This window comes from Poecilia reticulata, linkage group LG23 (genome assembly GCF_000633615.1).
Source record: "Poecilia reticulata strain Guanapo linkage group LG23, Guppy_female_1.0+MT, whole genome shotgun sequence".
In the NCBI taxonomy this organism is placed as follows: domain Eukaryota; kingdom Metazoa; phylum Chordata; class Actinopteri; order Cyprinodontiformes; family Poeciliidae; genus Poecilia; species Poecilia reticulata.
In genome coordinates this window covers 3,657,006-3,679,022 of record NC_024353.1, presented here as the reverse complement: position 1 = coordinate 3,679,022, position 22,017 = coordinate 3,657,006, and the positions used below count along the sequence as shown (strand labels likewise).

Sequence of the window (22,017 nt, the reverse complement as noted above, 5' to 3'; positions counted from 1 at the left end):
ACTAATATTTTTTTCTGTCTTTTTGAGCTAATTGGAGATAAAAAATTTTATCGAGACTGTCAGTAAAAAAAATTCTTTTAAGAAAAGGCAGCTCATTAAATTATAAGCTCCTTTCACTTATACTGCATTACCATTTCCCATTTTCCCATCACAGTCATGGCAAAATCCACTGGTAACAAGAAATGACTTTTTTAAGCTGAAATGGCAAATTAAAGGTCGACAAACGCGTCCGACATCTCACATCTTTCCAGCTTTTTTGTGAAGTGGGGTACAGTTTGTGACGGTAATTTCCATAAAGGTTTTCAGGCACATTCAAGAGAAGTTTGATGCTAAAACTTGATTTTAAAAGCCTGCCTGTGTCGAGATGAAATGCAGCCCTGACAGTTTGACTTATGGCTGACCTACAAATGGTTTGTCATAGAGTCTAAAGCATTTATATAAATCGGAGATCCTACTTTTTAAATTTGGACAAGTATTTCCAGGAGTTGTAGTTCTCCTGCCTCTGATCCTGTCATGTTTTGGCTGTTTATCCATCTGTTCCACTTCTATTTTTTTCCCTTATGACTAAAAGAATATCTGCTGTAAACGAATAATTGTTAGCATCTGTTTTTATAGTTTAAAAATTAGCAAGAAAGAAATTGGTTTAAGATCTTGTGAAGTCTACATCTGTGCAGGGCGAACTGTTTAAAAAAATATTTTTAAGTCTGCTCATCTACACGTCGCTATATCAAACTGCTCTTTTCGTTGCGTAGCGTGAAAGATGAAGACATTGAAAGGTCCTTATGAATTTTCTATTGTCTTTTCATAAGCATTACTCCATTCTTCATCAGCAGCAGTCGTCTCCCCCTCGCCCCGAGCGTCCCCACGGCGACTGTGACAAGTTGACCGGGGGGGAGACAAGGGGACAAAAAAGGCCCTTCTAGTTTTGTTCCTCGAATAAGCCTCCCTGCCCACACTCGCTCACTCACACATACACCAGACACGCAGATGCCCAAGGGTGGCTAGCTGGAAGGGGGTTACCATGGAGACAAGACCAGGGCGAGAAAGAAGGGTAGCGAAGAGATAGATGGTGTAGGGGAGGGATGGTTAATGGCCAGGAGCTGATTTTTTTCTTTTTTTTGTTTTTTGTTTGGAAGGGGAGAGGGGCTGTTCTTTTCTTTTTGTGCTATCTTCTTTTTTTCCGAAGGTGTCAACTCTGTTAGTTTCATTTTCACCCCGTCTGCTGAAGGACACGAGGTCAAGATTTTTGCTGCAGCTGTGTCGCTATCGTCTTATCCATATGTTCATTTAATTGATGGATTTTAAGAGTTGAAAAGTTTAAGGGAGAAGAGGACAGCTTTGAAATGATGTCCTGCACCAGTGTAGCCTGGCCGCTGACTTCCTGTGCAATTCCACACACACAAAAAAATTATTTTTTTTTTGCGTAGTCTGGGTTTTGTTTTTTTCCCCCTGTTTTTAACCCAAGTTAATATTTGAAATCCCAGTGTTCCTTTGCAGTCTAGAAAATTATAGATTTTGTTTTGAGCATTTTCCAGGAACATATTTGTATTTGCACTCTTTATTCCCTTATCCATGGTCTTCTCATCTATTTTCACCTGTGATTTAACCGACCATCAATCAAACCATCTGTTCATCTATCCACTTAGCTTTTTGTCCAGACATGTGTTGAATTATCTGCTGTAAATGCACAGTCAAGTTTTATATTCTTCAAAATGAACGTCCAAAAAAGTGTTGCCCATCGAAAACAAACCTCGTCTCAACTGCTTAAGTGTACCGATTGTTCCCCTGCCTTCTCCAGGAGGACGCCCGTGCTGATGTGGTGGACTGTGTGGTGCGGGACATCCAAAACAGCCAGTGCCTGCTGAACGTGGAGTACTCGGGGGCCACCTGCCCACACGTCACAATACAGTTTGGGGACACCAAGGACGACGTGGGCCTGGGCCTGGTCAAAGAGGGCTTGGTCATGGTGGACGTCCGCAAGGAGAAGTACCTGCAGAAAATGGTGAGTGGAGCATTAAAACGATCTCAGAGATTCCTTCTGTTGCTGTAGCTGCTTTGACTGAGAAGAGCAGGCGGGGGTGCGAGACGCTGCACGGACTGATATTTCATCGTTTGTGCTGATGTTGGCTCTTTTATGTGTATTATTTTAAGTGCCTTTTCTGTTTCTTGTTTGGGTGTGAAATATTGATGGACACCAAAGTCCTTGCAGTCAGAATGGTATTGAGCGAGAGTGCCATGACCGGCATCTCTTTAACAGCTGCTGCAGTTTGTAATATAGCGGAGCAGTTAAACACGTCAAAGTAAAAGTGCTTGTATTTGCGACGGACAGGTTCGAATTGTTTATAGCATTGCGTGACAACATGATGGAGAGGATGCCTGCAACGATGGACCCTTTGGTTTATTCTTTTCCAGACCGTATTTTTCTGTCCCTTGGCTCCCCGTTATTTACAAACCGCTGCGGATTCCAATCGGAGTCGGACATAAAGGAGGCGACGGCTGTGATTTGTCTGCGTGCCATTATTTTCGTATTTGAATACGTCTTTTGTAGCCCGTTGCCAGGTTGGGTAAAAAAGAACTCTCATTACATGATCTTCCAATCTACTGATCCCGTTAGAGAAATGTGACTCATCTCCTCCGAGGTCAGTTTGTTTGTGCTCTCGCTCTTTTTTTTTTCTGCAACAATTGATATTTACTTCTTACATAATACATTTTTATGTATGCTCAAAATGATCTCTAAATGCAACAGCTCCGGTCAGAATTTTAAATGCTCTTGTCTTATTAATTTTGGACTGTGATTATTTTTAAATAGTTTTTTTTTTTTGTTCATGGTGGAATGACTACATTACAAGAGACTTCTATGTGATATTTGGAAACAAATAAGCTTCAATTTATACAAACTCCCCTTTGATTTTTTTTAGCAAGTTCCAGGGAAACCACAATCATTTTGTAGCCATCTAGAAGCTTCTGACATCACTTTGGCTGAATGTTTGACTACTTCTAATATCAAAAACGGTGAAGCTAATTTAAATTGGTTGGTTTGCTTGGAACGACCCAGCCCATAAATTTCCGGGTCTTCATTCCTGAAGTGCTATTTGAACCCGATTCATCCATTCTTTAATCAGTTTAGGGTCATTGTCCTGTCAGAACACCTCATTGTGTCCAAGCGTTACCCGCCTAGGAGTTCATTTATGTGAAAGTGAAGAATTTGGAGCTGGTCCTCCTCATTTCCCTGATGCACCAGAATTACTGGCAGGATTGTTAAAATTTAAAGACCTCACACCGACTCCTCTGTTTTCCTTATCCTTATTTTGAACTAGGCCATTGAAGTTCTTTATAATAATGCAACCCTGGAATGTAAAAATAATTAAAAGCTCAAAATTAATGGCACATCTGCCTATTATAACTGCATGTAAAATTGTGACTGAATCAGTGTACATTTAAGCTTCGCTGCAGTGTCATTTTGCCAAACGGTGAAGGTTTGCTCATTTACTTTTCACTCGTTATGCTAATTCCTCCTGCAGACTCAAAGCTGCTCTGTACATCAAAGATAAAGTAAATGGGAGATATGGATTCCTGCTACAACAAGTACTGCTCCTACACAGCCCTAATATTAATCACTGTCTTTTATATGAAAATCAAATGCACAAAGAAACGGTTAAATGTTTCCATAAAGTGGAAAGGTTAACTAAATAACAACGAGGTACGGTGATCAAAGCCTAAAGTTGTTTCTAAGAGCCCACTTGTCCGTGAAGTTTTACCTCCCACCTCAGAGTGTGCATTGTGAGAGTATTTCGACTTCCGACCTCCACAGTGGAGTGAGTGACCATAATTCAGTCTTGGCATAATGGACCCTACAGACGAATGACAGTGATTAAACCCCCCTAGCTATTCCACTAATAGGCTTATAGACTGCACACAGATTTAGGTTTTGTAGGATCTAATGGTTCCTGTTTAGTATGCAACAGCTGTTTCTCCATTTGCCCCCTCCTTGCTGGCTACAGCTTGATATTTTGATCTGAAGGAAGCTTAACAAGCAGCAGTGTTGCCAAAGTGCTTACAAGTTTGTGTTAAAGTGAAGCTCTACAGCTTCTCCTGAAGGTAATTCCACACATAATCTGAGTTGCGGTTCTGAGTATCATTGAGATCTTCCATTTATCCTACTTGGAACAATGAGCAGAAGGGAGATCAGACTACGTTTTAGACGCTATCCAAGTCACACTTTCTTTTTTTTATAATTTTTTTTTTGTTATTTTGTTTCTCAACATCTGGTAGACTCAGTTAAGTTGGGGACCAAAATCGCATCAGTTGTTACGTTTTCACACCGCACTGTCAAACAAAGCTAACCTTTTGAAAAACCTGTTCACCTCCTCGCCTGCGGTGGCGCTGCACCAAGAGCCACTGAGGAAAGCGTAACAAAGCGCAACTTCCTTCTTTGTGAAATGTCAACAAAAATAGAAAGACATCAGATTTTAGCAGTTGTAGGATTTCTCTTTTGTCTTTGGTAGAAGTCTGCGAGCCATTCCTCCCTCTAGCTCTTGTCTCATGAATCTGTTTTGATTGTATTCAACCAGGATGCCCTGCGGGAGAGTTCACTTCCTGCTTTTGGAGCAGTCTCCGGTCTGCTTGGCCTTCACATATGCATTCAACGTACCGGAGTTGGTTTGTTTTGGTCTGCATCAGGGTTCTACTGCGCATTCCCACCTCCCCGATCGAACCGGACTTTCTAGGCAAACAAAGACGAGCTCAATTACAAAGCATTCTAAAACGGGGCTGGTCTGAATGAACCCCATGTTAAAGACAACTGTTAAGACATATTCCACACCTGTTCTGCTTTTTTTTTTATTTTTTATTTTTAATGTGTGCTGAAAAGATAAATATGTAAGCAAGTGATGAAGTGGTTTAGATGAGCTATTGTTCTCAGCGTCATCCGGCTGAATTTACAGTTCTCCCTGCTGCTTTAGTAAATGGTTGCATCTTTGATCTACAGTACTTGTGTTTGTGTGGAGTCATTTGTTTACAAGGTGCACGCCGGCTTAGAGATTCATGGGTGCCACGACTCCTGCTGCTGGTGAGACAACAAAAAATACTGTCCCGCAGGAGCAACAGCCAAAAAATGTTTTAAGATATAACCTTTTGCCGCCACCTGGATCCGTGCCTCATTTTTCATCTCGTTTAGCCTTCGGCGCTACAGTGCGGCAGCGCCGTCTTCCGCGTCCTCGTTCACACCCCTCCTCCTTTTCCACTCAGACAATCAACCCCACATGTAAAAGTGACTTTTGTCCTTCCTCATCTCATCCTGTTTGTCTGTTCTTTATCCAGTGCTGGGGATTGGAACATGGTCACTGTAATCTGTACTCAAGTTCTAAAGCATTATATAACAGATGGGCTGTAATGTTCATTGGCACTTGAGCAGCCATTAATAGTCAGTCATAAGTGCACTGAAGGTTAACACCAGTCTTTGAGGGTGGCTTTGTCCCAAGAGGGAGACAGCAGGAAGGGGATTTTCATCCATTTGGAGTTTATTTCTTTTTCAAGTGCATTCCACCTTAAGCTGTACTTTAGTAGATGCTCATGATGCACACCATATGGACAGCTGCTGTTTAGCATTTTTACCCAGAATGGGACGTGCATTATGATTTAATGCCTGCAGCAGATTATTGGGGAAGTAAGTGGAATTAGACAAAGGGGGGGAACCAGATGACGAGCAAAAATTATGACCAAGACAATGTAATATTTTCACACTGTATCCACTTAGGCAGATTTAATACTCCCAAATGAAGTTTGGTAATGTTGTTGTAATTCAGATATAGATCTGGGGAACTTTTTTTATTTCTGCACCAATGTTTGTTTTTGTTTCAACAGCCCCTTAGGGTGGAGTTCTGCTGTACTTTGTAGATTGCCAGGTGAAGTGACTGCCATAAAAAGTGTCGGCCACGGCTACATGTAATCAGCATGTTGGTGTCATAAATGAGCTGTTAGCAAAGCTTACCAGCTCAGTAATAGTTGCCTCAGGCAGCCAGATTTAGAGCAGTGTCAACCATGTCATTTGGTCTGATTGCCCCCGATGGCAACTGCTATTCTTGAGTTGGTGGAAGATTTTTTTTTTCTTCTTCTTCCTACAGTAGAATTTCTGACAATTATGTAATTAAGTCGGCATTGATTTTCCTATAATGGGAAACTTAGGTGTAGGGTGGGTAGGGTTATGCAAAAAGCTAATTGAATTTATTACGATGAAATTAAAACAACAGCTATGGAGTATTAAAAAAAAAGTTAATATATAAAGCAAACCAGAGATGATGAATGTTTGCCATGTTGATTGATTCTCAGTGTACAAACATTTAGTCCCCCTCTCTAACAACCCCTAATACGTTCCCCCTCCTCAGGCAGAGCAGATAAGCTGAGTTTCTCTTAAATGGTCCTGGCTCTATAAACTCTTAAAACAATGGCATTGTGCCACACTGACTCACTAATACACTTCCCTCTTCTTTTATCTATACCTCTAAATTCTGTTCCTCATACATTTGTCAAATTCTGCCGTTTTAATTTTAGCACTAACACACCTTGAGCTCTGCCAGATGTTGCCATGTTGTGACCATTGAGATAATGTTTGTAATGTGAGAGCCTTACTAATCCGCATATCACCTTGAAATCTCCATGGCCATTGTAGAGCATGGTGGTGGCAGCATTATGGTGTGGGAAGGCTATTCTCCGACTGGTCAGTGTTGAAGATTATCATCTACTTTTTCATCCGTCATGAAATAAAGTTTGGAATTTGGCGAAGTGTGCGTGCAAGATGCAGTATTCTCTTCATCAACTTGATCTTATTTCCTTTGTTCCCTAAAACTTGTATCTTTTTATCACTCACTTCTTAATTACTTTGCTTGTTCTTGCATTTAGTTTTTTTTTTGGGGGGGGGGGTTATCCTCTGGTGCTTCTTGTTATCGCTTGTCAAATTGCTTTTATTCATCCATCCATCCATCTATTTTCTGCCGCTTATCCGGGGTCGGGTCGCGGGGGCAGCAGCTTCAGAAGGGAGGCCCAGACTTCCCTCTCCCCAGCCACTTCTTCCAGCTCCTCCGGGGGAAYCCCARGGCGTTCCCAGGCCAGCCGAGAGACAKAGTCCCTCCAGCGTGTCCTGKGTCTTCCCCGAGGCCTCCTCCCGGTGGGACGTGCCCGGAACACCTCACCAGGGAGGCGTCCAGGAGGCATCTTGACCAGATGCCCGAGCCACCTCAACTGGCTCCTCTTGACGTGGAGGAACAGCGGCTCTACTCTGAGTCCCTCCCGGATGACYGRGCTTCTCTCTCTAAGGGAGAGCCCAGMCACCCTGCGGAGGAATCCCATTTCGGCCGCTTGTACCCGTGATCTCGTTCTTTCAGTCATGACCCAAAGCTCATGACCATAGATGAGGGTGGGAACGTAGATCGACCGRTAAATCGAGAGCTTCGCTTTTTGACTCAGCTCTCTCTTCACCACGACGGACTGGTACTGCGCCCGCTTCACGGCAGACGCTGCCCCAATCCACCTGTCGATCTCCCGCTTCCTTCTTCCCTCATTTGTGAACAAAATCCCCAGATACTTCAACTCATCCACTTGAGGCAGGACGACCCCCCTGACCCGGAGAAGGCACTCTACCCTTTTCCGGCTCAAGACCATGGCCTCGGATTTGGAGGCACTGAGCCTCACATCGCTTCACACACGGCCGCAAACCGCTTCAGTGAGAGCTGCAGATCACGTTCCGATGAAGCCAACAAGACCACATCATCTGCAAAAAGCAGAGATGGCCAAGGCCACCAAAACGGATCCCCTCAACACCTCGGCTGCACCTAGAAATTCTGACCATAAAGACAGTGAACAGAATCGGTGACAAAGGGCAGCCTTGGCGGAGTCCAACTCTCACCGGAAACGAGCCCGACTTACTGCCGGCAATGCGGACCAGACTCTGACACCGGTCATAGACTGACAGCCCGTATCAGTTAGAAAAAATAAATAAATCCTACCAATCTCCCCCCGACTGTTTTTCCTATTTTTATTATTTTTTAATAGCCCTTGGTATTCATTTTATCCAAGCGGAGCAACGGCAAGTGATCTGCACAGCATTTGGTGGGAAGCTTGTTTGGCTTTTGTGTGCTCTAATTTGCATTTTGTCTTTCAGTGCTATGTCATGATGAGTAATAATCCCCAGGAATTAGAGTGGAGAGCTGCTCAGATCAGACCTGGCAGCAGCCTGATAATGAGCTCTGATTTAAAATGTTGTGTGATTATTTGCAGCTTGCATCAGCTGATGTTGCCCCTGTGAGACTTCTGCTGATAATGTCATAATGCCTCCTTTACTATTTAAAGCGAAGGCAGAGGTGCAGGACATGAACGGCGTATTCGCTCAGTGGAAAGAGGAAAAAAAAAAAAAAGGCATACCTGGCTCAACAGAATTAGAAATAGACCTGAAATGTATTTTTCTTTCTGCCTGATTGGTTACACACCGCAGCATCTATTTTAGACCAGCGCGCAGAAGTCTGCACCCGGACCTGATATTTCTTTGTCCGAGACGTAATGAGTCTGTCATGGCAGCTCAAGTGGAAGATGGCTGTGTGGTTAGCAGCACTATCTGTTGTGCTCGGCTGCTTTTCACCAGTGTTTTCTGTCAGCAGCTGCCAGCGACATGACTGATTCAAACTGTGGCAGGCCACTCGGTGCCGACTGTCTCGTCCAGTCACCTCAGCTAACTGACAGTGGTGCTAGCCCCGCAAAGTCCATTAGCGTTACAAGCTAATAATCTCCAGTTTGCTAATCACAAGTCAATTACAAATACGGATGCGTTTGTCACTTCTCCGCTGGCGCAATTATTATAAATCACCAGCGCTCACTTCTGCAGTATCGATCCAGGCCTCATCTCTAAACTGTCCCTTAGGACTAGATTAAGATATAGCAGCGGCGTTTACAGGCTAAGCTCATGTATCTGAACACCTGTGTCAGACCTTTAGTGAGAGGTGGTGTGCCTGCCAGAGTATGTCAGCAGAAGGTAGACTGTGGGGAAAACAGCTGTGAGGTAGCTTTTTAAGTGTGAGAGTGAGAGATGAGTAGAGGAATCTTTAATTACCCAGGAAGCCCCTTGGGAAATATAGTTTTGTTTTTTTGTTTTTTTTTATTCTCTCTGCCTATATTGTTGCTGCGTTCATACGGAGGTCCTTCTTTTCATGTATAAACGTTAAGCAGCGCTCTCTGAAGTTGCAAAACGCTTTAGGCAACTTGAAAAGTTGTGAGAAGCTTAAGATGCAAAGAAGATTTTTGTTATTTATGCACCTTTTTTTTTCTTCTTTTTTTGCACACACACACTGCCTCATGTGGTTTGTTTTAAAGTTCACAGTTAGAACCCCCACTGTAGTTAATGGCACAGCGGGGTAATTGTGTTAATGGAGTTTGTGAGTGTAGCTGAAGATTGAGCTGTGTGGCTGGATGTGGGGAATCCATACAGGAAATAAGTGAGGAGGCTCACGCGCAGGATGCCTCCAGGGATGGCTCGTTCCATTTATCAAAGCACTATTCTGCACTTTGGCACATATACTATACTGCAAAGGAGGCTTTGTATCATGGAATCCACTGCAAAGAACAGCTAAGGACACTGATTGTGTGCTGCATGGAAACGTAGCGCTTCTTGACTCAAGATGCACCGCTGCAAATTTATTCCTGTTGGGCAATCTTCTTTTCATGTAGCCCAGATGTTGCTCATTAGCAGACTGGCCCTCATAGTTATTACACATGTTTTAATGAAGTACAGAAAAAAATTATTGGATTAAAATTAATGACAGAGCGGTGGTACAGGGTACATTAGAGATAAGACTATGTTTAAGCATTTTAAAGAATCTTATTTTTTTACTGCCACAAATCAAAGAAATAGAAATATAGTGAAGTGTAGAATAGTTTAGACCAGGTTTTACTCGTCCATATATTGTGGTTTTTATGCTTGTCTCATTCTTCAGTGATACCAATGCTGGAAAAAGTCTAACTTGCTAAACCAAGTCGTAGCATGCTAGGGCAGTCCGCCGTGTTAACAAATGTTAAAAGTTGACAGGTGAGACTATTAGCTAGACAAGAAATGGCATTTAATTAACAAAATCTGCAAATTCAAAGTGAAACGGAAAAACAACAAATATTTATGTCTATAGATTTTGATCACATTCTGACTAAGCTTAAAAGTCCATAAGTAGTTTCTAACCATTTTTTGGAAACTTCGCCCAAATGATTTCTCAAGTTGCCATCTTCACTTTTTAACTACGGTTTCACTCTCATTGTGCTCTACGGCTGTGTGACCGCAGGTATTCTCCCCACTAAAGGCTCGATATCTATTTTACAAGAAATATTGGAGATGGGGTCTTAAATGGGCAGTTTTTACTCCGTCATTATTGACTCTACACAAAGTCGAGCCAGGTTTCACGTCTTCCTGCTATCGTTGATCTGAGGACCGAGCTGGCACACGTCTCTTCAGACTGTAGTCTATCTTCCTTGATGAATGCATATAAATGTCTGCCCACCATCATTTTCCATCATTCTGAGAACCAAGATGATGTTGTTTTTTTCTTTTTTTTTATCTGGAAAAGAAAATGCATATTCAAGGATTCTAATTGGAACAAAACTGTAATCTCCTTTGATTACAAGGTGCCTTTGGAAGAGAGCTGGACAGTATATGAATCTTTTGTGTTACATGAGTGTGACCTCTTAACTGTATGAACCCATGCTGGTGGGCTTGTCATGTTAGTTCCCACCAAAGTGTCTGATCTGCTCCGACAGCCATGCTGGAAGGGGAGGCTAACCAGCAGGCGACAGGAAGAAATCCCAGCCAGCCTCAGATCAGTGGCACTGACCCTCACAAATATGATGTGCACTTGTCTCCCTTTGCACTCGTCTCCCTTTGTTTCTATTATCAAAATACTGAAACATTTTTCTAATAAAATTGTTGAATATCTTAAGATATTCAACAATTTTGATAGTAGCTAATCGCTACTATCAAAATCGATAGTAAGGAAAAGAATTATTCAAGGATAGTCATTGGCATCCACATTGATAATGACTGTTCACATTGACGCGTTTCATCCAACAGCAGTGCTCTAATAACAGACACTCACCATCTCCCCCAAGTTTGAAACTCTCCTAACTTGGCGATTACATCCAGAACAAAACATCTGTGGCCCTCTTTAGCCAACAAGACTAACACAACAGCGTCGTTTGAAAGTACTTTCCCAGCAGGACACGCTAGCTTCTCTGACATTATTATGCTGATGTTTGAGAGCAACTTAAAAGATGATTTGTTGCCATTTGCTGGCTCAGCACATGATGCTTATTGTTAAGAAAAGAGAAACCGTCAGGAGTAGTTTAGCTGGAACCTGTAGGATTTAGAAATCAACAATATCCTTTGACTGCATTAAGACTGGGCATCACTAAACCCAGGACCAGAGTTAATCAAACCTTGGTTAGACTGGTTATAGCCACCCAGTAACTTAATCCAAACCGTAGTGATGCACATAAGCCACATGGTGACAAATTCCTCTGCTGACCATAATCGTTAAGAGGTATTTAGCAGTTATCGTGGTCAGCCTCATTGATGATGACTAGGTATGGTGAACCTGCTTCCCATTCAGCATGTTGATGTTCACTTTGGGATTCCCTCGTCCCACTCAGCCATGACAGGCCTTAGAGAGTTCTTTCTCTGGCTAGCTATGATGCTTACAAGACAAGCTCCTCTCCATCAAACCACTTGTAAGATGACAAGTCTGAAGAGACCCCCTTTTATTCCCTCACCCCCTAAACCCCCCGCCCCCCCCAAAAAAGCCTGGCCTCTTCTCTGCTTGCCATGCAGTATTCATGCATGGGCATGTTGAACCAGAGACGTCTCTTAGGACCGTCTCTCAGCCAAGTACTCTCAACTTGAAACAGTGTGGGCTACAAACATAAAAGCCGTTATGTTCCAGTGCATGCTCTGATGATGACTGTTTAGTGCAGTTTTTCTGCTCTCTGTGCAGACAGAGAGGGTCTGAGATTGCATGAGAGAACAAAAGGGGGTGTGGAATCTGATTTCAGTGTTTTCCCTCCAGTTATGGAAAAAAAAAAGAGAAAAATATTTGTTTACCCTATTAAAGTTGTGATTGAGCAACAAAGACAAAAAAAACAACAGAAAAGGTAAATGTCAACTAAGGCAAAGTTGTCATTTCTTTAAATTACAGACTCTAAAAGCTTAGCATACATTACCTTATTTCCCCCTCTTCACTTGAGTGACTTAAGTCAAGAAGTACGTAAACAGACCTTTAATAATCACCTTTTTCTGTGCACTTTATCCAAACTTAAGTTGTCCTTCGCCAGCTTTAAAATCAATAAATAAAACGGCAGCTTACCTACTCACCAGAAGGGCTCAACCTGCTAAAGACGTGCAGCTCATCCTTACGTCCATCACTTTCGCGCCACGTTCACCAGAACACCACCTGGACATGGCATGAGGGCCAGCGCTCCGCTCGCTCTTTCAGATTCACAGCCAGTCAGAAAAACCAAGCGGTGCCAAAGCGCCGGGCCCGCACCACCTGTCGTTCAGCTCACCAAAAGCCCTCACAACAGCACACACACAGTCTTTCATTTATACTAATGTCAGTTACCTGAATCCACTCAAACTGACTTGTGGTATTCGTGGAAATATGTTTTCCTTGTATCTGGCAATGAGATCAGCTCAAAGTAGTACAGGTAAATAGGAACTGATGGATTAAAAACTGTGAGACGTGCAGTTTTGTGGTTTAAAAAATAATTAAACCCTTTAGGGGGCTTTCTTGAACATGCAGTAACATCTTTAGCAAAACTGTCAATGGTCTCCACTCATCATACTGGCATCTGTCTGGCATATGGGAGCTCTGTTGGGTCATCCAGACAAACACCACCACCAGCTGCTCTCTCCTACCCAAGCTCTTCACAATTACTGCATTTTTTTTCTCTCTCTCTCTTCAGCTCCCTTCCCTATGATCAATATTTATCTCTCGAAAACTGCGCTTCATCTGAAAACTAACCATCTTTAGGTTCTCCTAATTACTACTGTCTTCCTTGCTTTGCTGAAACATTTTTTAACCAAATTCAGGATCACACTTCGCTGCCGTCATCTTGCATTCGCCTTCCTTCCTGCGTATTTCATGCCACAGTTGTTTCCTAAATGAGAAAAATTCCTTGTCTTCGCCACGCCGGGTGGGTTTTTGCATGCATTTGAGTCATAAATGAGCCATTATGCCTTCCCCACTGGAGTCCATAGAAGAGCAGTGAAAGACGGATCCGGCGCCTGATACACGTCGCTGTTTAACAAAAAAAAACAAAAAAAAAACACGAAAATCTAGAGTTCAACTGATTGGATGCTGTGTTCACTGAACTGAAGTGTGCAGAACGGTGAAAGATGAGGGTTGAGCTGATAAAGGCGCCCTCCCCACCAGACGAGTGAAACTTTCAGTACAGCAACATTTCATCTTTGCATATTGTCTTGTAGTGCTCTCGACTTTGCATCTGTTGCGAAATATTTTTGCATTTACATGGAGACTTGTAATTAGTTTTGGGGGGAAAAAAACAAAAACTGAATGCATCTTGTTGAAAGATGCACGTTCCTTGTGCTTTTATCTTCTCTCTGGAATCTATCGCTTGGGCTTCAGACACGCAACTGTCCTCCACCTAAGTTTTAAATGCTGCTTTTGGAAGACCGTGAAACATGATGTGAACTCCGACAGCCCCCCCTACAGAGCCCAAATGGCATCTACGGCCTTTTTTTGTGTGTGTCTGTGTCTGTGAAATATCATTGGTGGGGTCCTCCATATGGTGACATCTGCCTGGTGGGACTAACGCGCCATACTCGTCCGCCTTCCAAAAAATCTCTTGCCTTAGTTGGCTTTGATGGATGCCTTGTGCAGGCACAGCACTTTCCTCCCCACTCACACACCCACACGCACACATTCAGAGCCGTCGCACGATCCAGCTGTAGGTCTGTTATCTTGGCCGTGCCGTGTGCAGCGCAGATATCTAATCAACCTATGTGCACAAGCTAGCTAAGCAATTAAACTCCAGAGTCCTATCCATCCCCATCCCACTCGACTGTTTTAACATCTGGCATGCTTGTTTTGGCGCTTGAGCGCACGCCAGCTCGTCTGCTGCTGTAATCAGCTACAAAAAGCGGCGCACAATTGAATCCGTGACATGGTTTCGTCTTTTGCTCCGAGTGAAATTTGATTCCGTGTTCCTCCTTTTTGCAGCTGATTTCCGCCGTGTTGACCCAGAAAAAGGCCCAAATCCTTCATCTGCCGCGTGGACGTTATCCGCCGAAGTGACGGAAAAGGGACGCGTGCCGTGGTGTTACTTTGTTCAGATCCTGTACATAATGTGGTCTGATATTGGAAATGGTGAAGGACACCTTCACTGTGAGGGCTTGCCACTCAAACTCTCCAAGGTCCATACTTCCTCTTATCCACCTAAACAAATATGCGCTCGCTCCATCCTCTTCTGCCCCCACCCCGACCCTGTGTCCTATTACTCATCACTGGTTCATTCAAAGAGGCTAAATGGCTGCTCTAGCAGAAGCAGTCAGTATGCTCCACGTTTGCACATTGGCCTTCATTCCTCCTCTAACTCTTACATATTCTGTGTACTCAGTAAATAATTTATTTTTTCCCCTTTTACTGTAATAATTCTTCAAAAAAGACAAACCTTTCAGCATCTCACTTCCAAAAATCCATCCGTCCATTTTCATCTTTAAATTTTGAACGCAATATATTTAACGCCTGGCCTCTGGAAAACCGGAGAGGAAAATGAGTTTGCATCATTGTGACAATGTCTAAAACTATATAGAATTTAGAAGAGTGACTCCATGACTTCACCAGTGTAAGAGTTTGACCTTCATTTAAGAAAAACAGCATGGAAAGTTTTCCTTTTCCCCACTGCTGTACAGTAAAATCAAGATCACATTTGGGGCCTGTGCTCCTTTTTAGCTCGTGGCTCCCTTATGGCGGCCTGCTACTGCACTTGATTATAAATTGCTACTCCAAACTGACGAGGTGTTGGCCCAAGGCTAGAGCGGCAGGAGGATTTAAGGAAGGCTCTCATCTCGGTTGAAGTTGTTGCACGAAGAGCAGAGTGATGCGCCGCACGCAGCGGGGAAAGCACTGACCCTAAAAAGTGAGCCATCGTGTGACGTCAAAAAATCTCTGAAACGCTTCCCACACTCTCTGTAGTGACATAACCAGGCTGCGTCTAGTGTGTTACCTCGATCCTGTTGATCTTCAGAGAACACGCTGCTCTTCGCAACCTCTGTTACATGGAGAGTGAGCATGTACCCTTCCTCTTAGAAATTTGAGCTTTCAGCGAGAAACGTTCCTGCATTCTTGGAAGGAAATGTCTCCACTTGAAGAGCCGGTGGAAATGATGCATCGGTTCACTGTAATCCTTTAAAAAAAAAAAAGGCAGACGTGACGTGGTTATGTGGTATGCTAACAGCTCATCTCTTTCTTCTGTAGGTGACAGAGTACCTGAACAGCCAAGAATCTGCCAAGAGTGCCAGGGTAAGTAGCTTTTAACATTTTTTTTTTCAGTTCCTCACTTCCTCCTTGTTGATGGAACAAGAATCTATCAGTGATGATATCTTTTATTTCCTCGCTTCCAAATGGGAGTGAAAATGTTATGTTACAACAAAGTAAAAGTTTTCTTATGGATTTTAGGTGATAAACCAACATAACCTGTGTAAATAAAAAGTAAATGTATCATTTTTGTTAGACAATCTTTCCATAATAGCGTCAACTAGATAGAACAAGCGCGACAGAAACGGTCAGCCATTACTGCTGCAGTTCTTAAACAATACATTGCTCCTGTGCTCTATTATTTACCCTGTGGTTCTCTGGCGCGTTCCCACGAAAAGACAGTCATGTGACTGTAACGGTGAGCTTGATTCACATCCGAGTCGCTGCCGTGTTTTCAGACGAGGATGTCGGGGAGGAGCACAAAAAAAGGCAGCAGTGTGAGAAATGGAAAATGGCTTCATTCATTTCATTCATCCCTAATAAGTAGCGCTAATTAGCACAGTTGCTAATTAGCTATGAATCACAGCGTTAACAGCTGAGTGCACATGCCTGAGAACCAAAAAAAAAAAAAAAGACATCCTACACAGACACAGTTATGCATTCAAACAAAGAGATGGGACAGTTTTATAACATTTGCATAACTCTGCACACTTTTGTAGCCACTTTGTGGTAACTGCGACATTTAAAGGATGCATGTGGCGGTTTATGAGGCGATGCACTGTCTGGGTAATGGAACAGGAGAAGTAATAGACTGAGTGGTGTTGGATGGAAAAAGACGGAAGGAAAAAAAAAAAGAGGGACAGCGACGCAGGCAGCCCCTCGCAGCTTTGCAGGAATTAAGTGTAATATATGTCTGGTTGTTTCTCCCATTGTGGTTGATTAAAGCCTTTTTCTTCTCACCAGCTTAACATTTGGCGCTACGGAGATTTCCGCGCAGACGACGCAGACGAGTTCGGATACCGCCGTTAAGGAGATGAGAATAAACTAAAGCAACCATCCAGTTAACGCCATTCCAAAGACCGACACGGACAGGAAGCGATGCATTGACGAGAAGATTAACCCAAACGACAAGCATGGACTCACTCTTCCTCCTTTTAGACATTTCATCCCTTCTGTCTGGCTTCTCTTCCACTTGAGCATAATTTTTTATCATTTCTTTTCGTCCAGCTTGCTCCTTCAGTGATGCTTAAAGATTTCATGATATAATTACTTTCCATTTATCCTCTATTTTCCTAATCAGCCCCTGCAAGCTAGAGCAATCTGCACTGTTGCCAATCTGTTATTTGCCATGTTATCTTGTCAGCAAATTTCCTGTGCGAATGATATGAAGTATGTGTTTCAGCCAATCATGTTTTTCAAACGTGAGGTTCTACCCCAACCCCAGCTTTATCCTTCTCTAGAACGGAACGGTTGTTGTTGTTTTTTTAAGGTAAACTTTCAATTTTTCTCCTCAGCAAATGCTTCCCTAATAAAATGTGTGATTATGTTGAAAGGTGTAAATTCCTTTATTTTAGAAAAGCAGTGCAGGTGAAGCCACACGGATGAGGAAAAAAGGATGAATTTATCTTTTGTCTTCAGTGTATATTTCTGTGACACTTTTGCAGATGTTTTTGTGGGGAGTGTTTTGTCGTTTATTCACCGTCTCACTTTTTCTGACCAGTAAATATAGATGCCTTCACGTGGCATCGCATCATCTCTTTCTGTAAAAGTTTACATTCTAATACTGATGATGATGATGATCCTGTCTCTGGCAGTCTCTGCTCTTTCTGTCTCATCAGATGCAGTGTTTGAACTTGTTTCCAGGTAATGAATCTTTGCATTCTATTAAAAATCTACGGAATAAAAAAAAATAAGCAAAGTACAAATATCCTGTTTTTATTTATTTTTTTTAGGAATCTAACTGCATTTAGTCAGAAGTATGTATGAAGTCACTTTTTAAAGCATTTGTTCATCTGCAGAGCAGAAACAACTCAACATGGGTAGTTGGCAGCTAGACATGATGATTTAAATAATTTTTTTGTGAAAAGATTTCTGATTAAGATTGCGTTTCAATATCGGGTCCTCTGCTGAGTCCTATTTTCCCAGTTTCAAGCGCATGTTCATTAAAAAGCCCATCAACTTCAGTACAAAACATTTCCCCATCTTTGGACATTATTTGGTGTTTGCTAAATGAAACCCGGGGGAGGTTGGAACGAAGTGCTCATAAACATTTAATAATTCCTGATGTCTAAATGGATGCTACATTAAATTACAGCTGAAAGTAGACTTCCTCTGGCTTTTTAAATCAGACATCGACTCCCAAGTTTGCGTCCATAAAACCACCATTTAAAGCTTCTTGAAACCATTTCCACAAAATGAGATGCAGCACTTCCTTAACGGACATCAGAAGCTCTGGGTTTTGTATCTCTGCTGCATCTTCAAGGTCACCCTGCCGAAACCCACGTCAAGGGTAAAACATACATCTGTGCGTTTATGTTCACTTGGAACGAGGCAGATAGTTCATTTGCATTGGAGATGTACGGCGGATGTTTTCATCACCAATGAAGATCCATCACTTTTACCGTGTGGTGAGTGGCAGCTCGGTGTGTGAAGCCTTCATCCTCAGCAGCCTGGGCTGATAAAATGAGCAGGAGCCTCTGCCTGCTTCAGAGTGAACCCTTTAAACTGCATTCATCCCCATGATAGGAAATTTGGACTCCAGTTTGTGCACATCAGTGTCACGGGGCATATCACCGCAATATTTATTGTGCCATAGACCAACTACAGATGCTGATGTGGGACAATAAAGATTTTCATCATTGCCAGATGAACTTGCAGTCACCTGTGCCTTCAGCCTATTCTCTTTTTTTTATTATTATTGTAAAAAGATGGAAAATGCTTAAATCTAATCCGCTTTGCCCAGGAAAACTTCAGCAGTAAGAATTGTGGTGTAAAACCAGAGCACAGCAGTGAAAGATATGACTAGATATTGAATTGTTTAATTTGCTGCAAATGCCTGGAAAAAGTTGCTTACAAAAGATGACTTGTAAACATGGCTGAAAAATTTAGGAAAAAAATGACTCAGTCATGATGTTCAAAATGGGAGAAAAAAATGACAAATGAAGCCAAGGTGTAAATTCAAGCTGAGACTTGAATTTATGCCTACCTGCATCATCCATTTGCCATGCCTCCACTTCAGCCAATCAGATGCAAGTTGTCGCTCCCGCTTCAGCCAATCATCACTCAAGAACCCTTTTATGTGGCCCAAAATCTACGGATCCACCAGCTGTGCTTCGACCCACCTCCACCCCATCTCCACCATCGTCCTCCGAGGCTCCTCCGTCTCCAAACTTCACTTTATCACCACTGTCCAGGCCCTGGGGGGCGAAGAGTTCCAAAGATTATGTACAAATGTATGTGTAGGTTAACAGACTATAAACGGCATCATTCACACTTTGACCAATCATTTTCAAAGCTCAGTGACATTATCTAGTTTGTAGAATCACTGGCACCATAGTTTATATGGCAATGGATGATTACAAAAACATTTGTTCTTCTCTGCTGTTTTTTAGGGACTATAACTGTCTGAATAATTATAATAAGAATAAACTAAAGCAACCATCCAGTTAACGCCATTCCAAAGACCGACACGGACAGGAAGCGATGCATTGACGAGAAGATCAACCCAAATGACAAGCATGGATTCACTCTTCCTCCTTTTAGACATTTCATCCCTTCTGTCTGGCTTCTCTTCCACTTGACGTTCAAAATAGAAAAAAATGTTAGCGCAGTGATCCAGGCACGTGCTGGATCCGGGCACCCCGCCCCCGGGTGGTGCTTGAGCACCTGCCCCTTTTGCTGCTTGCCCCCAAGTGCCCTTTTGGTCAAAATTTTTTATTTTTTTTTTTTTCTTTGTTGGTATTATTTCCTAAGCCCTCTTCTGACACATAAAAAGATGTACTAAAATTTGCTTTTTTGTTTCTTTTTTGTATAACATAATAAGCCGGTCACCTCTGACCTTTGACCTTTTACCCGTGACGCATGACGCAGTTGCCTCTCGCGCAGTGCGATTAGGCGGCTAACTGCGGAGCTCAACGTAGCGAACGTTCCAGATTACGGAACAGTTTTTGGTTAATTATTTAAAAAATAACGTTTTTGGTGAATAAAGTGGAGTAGACTTGCTACTTGCTAGTGGTCAGATAACGGAAAACGTTGAAGTATCGTTTCTGCTTCAGCACGGAGTCGCGGTTTAAGCAGAGAGGTAATGAAATACAACAGGCCTCTGCCTTTCTCTGAAGAACTACTGAGCGGGAGGAGACAGGCAGGTGAGGAAAAACGTATCTATTGATTCAGTATTTCTATCATACAGATAGAAATATGTCTATCTGTACATAGATAGACATATTTATGTACAGATACATAAATATGTATCTACATATTGTTGTTGTGATATTAGCTAGCTGCTAGCTAACGACTTTGCTAGCCAAGCAAGATAACTAAAAAGCTTCTTCCCTGTATTTTTAATATCAGTCATTCTTCAGTATTGCTTAATAAGGGGCACATCGCCCATATAAAACCTATCATCTCCATAATGGATATATGTCTTCCAATTTCCTTTGCTGCATAATGTACATTTCATTTATTCTGGCGTTAGGTAAATGTATCTTGAAGGAGAATAACACTTAAATAAAAGTTCAACAAGGATATTCATTTAGATTTAAAAATAACTCACCCTGAATTACCATGATGGAAATAATGAATGTAATAAAAGTGTGTCATTAATGAAGGGGAAAAAACTCAATCCAGACCTTACGTACGTTTAGGGTCTGGTTCGCATAGTACTAAGTTACATTTTTTTCCCCAATTATTCAATAATAAAAAAAAACTCAGTTAAGTAAAATTGTAATCAAAATTGTTGAAATTGTAATGATTCCTTTAAACAAAAAAAAACAAAACAAAAAACAAGGTTTTGTTTAAAATCCTTTTTTTAATCAAATAACTCATTTTTTACCAAACATTTATTTGCACACATCAGAAATCTTTTGTTTTAATTTTAGGCCCTGCCCACGACTCATGTGTGAATCACAAGCAAAACTTTGAGTCACAATCAAAAACCTAGAATAGCAAGAAAAGATTTCTGACAAGCGCAAATAAGTTTGTTTTGCAAAAAAATAAAAAATTACTTAATGAGTCAAAAATGTTTGATTTTAATTTAAAAAAAAGTTTTTTAAGCGAAACTCAGTATTCTCTTCTCATGGTGACATGCATTAACAATCAATATTTGCTTTTGGGGTTTTTTTTTCTACAGTTCCACGTTAAAGTTTGATGCAGCTCTGCTTTCCTGAATGGACCATCTTCATCTCCAATGCAAGTGCAGCAAACAGGCAGCTCTTTGTTATGGATTACGGTACACTAAAAGGTTGCATTCTGCCCTTGTTTCTATATTTAATAGTGTAATTCTGTAAAGACAAAATATGTCAGGTGGTTTAGCTCTGATTTACATATCTTGCTAAATTGCGGGTTTGAATATTGCAATACTTTCCTATAACAAAGTAGACCTGCAGAAAGAAATTACTAATAAAATATCTTGCATATGTATAGTGTTATGCATATGCAAGATAAATAGAGATGTTCGTTAGCTTTGATCTCACAATTTTGTAATTTATCATTGTTTAACTCTGAAAGCTGAGTGGCTTTGTTAATATTCTGTCATAAAATGCGGTTAGATGTGCCCTTTTTTGTTGTTGAGCACCTGCCCCTTTAGTGGTCTCTGCAGGGCCCTGCAGTGATCCATCGATTTTTGTGGGGGTTGCGTTCCGAAAATAACCCGCGATAAGTGAAATCCAGGAAGTAGTTACCTTTATTTTTTTTTACAACTATTACAGAGCATACTGTACATTGAAACCAAAGAACAAAACTTGTTATCAGGTCAGCGGATGTGCGTGTGCATCAATCACGGCATGAATGTCATCCGGAGTCATGTCATTAAAGCGTCTCCTCCAACCTGCCCTTCGAGATTCACAGCTGTATCTACGACAGAGCCTCTAGCCACAGTTTTTTTTCAGCAGTCATTCAAAGTTTCAGTTTCCATCTCCTGAATGGCCAATCTGTATTACGTTTATTTTAGCCAATCAGGACGCAGAACACAATGCACTGTGAAAAAAAACTGCACAAAAAAAATCTGCGAAGCAGCAAGACCATGAAAGGTGAACCGCATTATAGCGAGGGATCACTGTATAACACTACGTTCAAATGTAAACAACCAAAAAAAAACTCAAAACGAGCAAAAATGACTCGGTATAGTATGACGTTCAAAAATGAGCAAAAATGACTCTGGCGTTCAAAACGGGGAAAAAAGACACATTGTAAGGTATGACGTTCAAAACGACCAAAAATGACTCATAGTATATAGTATGTCGTTCAAAACGACCAAAAATGACTCATAGTATGGCGTTCAAAAGGG

The 22,017-nt window shown here is 41.8% G+C and overlaps 2 protein-coding genes across 3 annotated transcripts in view; both read left to right on the top strand.

The window, feature by feature from the left end:
• Positions 1–19,243, top strand: part of snd1 (staphylococcal nuclease and tudor domain containing 1) — a 171,298-nt gene extending 152,055 nt beyond the window's left edge. The window contains exons 22-25 of one of the 2 annotated variants that reach the window (XR_532695.2): positions 1,799–2,002; positions 15,516–15,560; positions 16,479–16,607; positions 19,212–19,243. Coding sequence is in view for 1 of the 2 variants with exons in the window: in XM_008400601.2 (XP_008398823.1) it covers positions 1,799–2,002; positions 15,516–15,560; positions 16,479–16,544 (315 nt within the window). In the remaining variant the exon portion in view is untranslated. Of the gene's footprint in view, positions 1–1,798; positions 2,003–15,515; positions 15,561–16,478; positions 17,441–19,211 lie in introns of those variants that run through there. The other variant, XM_008400601.2, reaches the window with a different exon arrangement.
• Positions 19,244–21,881: 2,638 nt separating this feature from the next.
• The window catches only part of LOC103459303 (N-acyl-phosphatidylethanolamine-hydrolyzing phospholipase D-like), a 5,767-nt gene continuing 5,631 nt past the window's right edge, over positions 21,882–22,017 (top strand). The window contains 1 exon segment of the mRNA XM_008400769.2: positions 21,882–21,919. Coding sequence (XP_008398991.2) covers positions 21,882–21,919 — 38 coding nt within the window.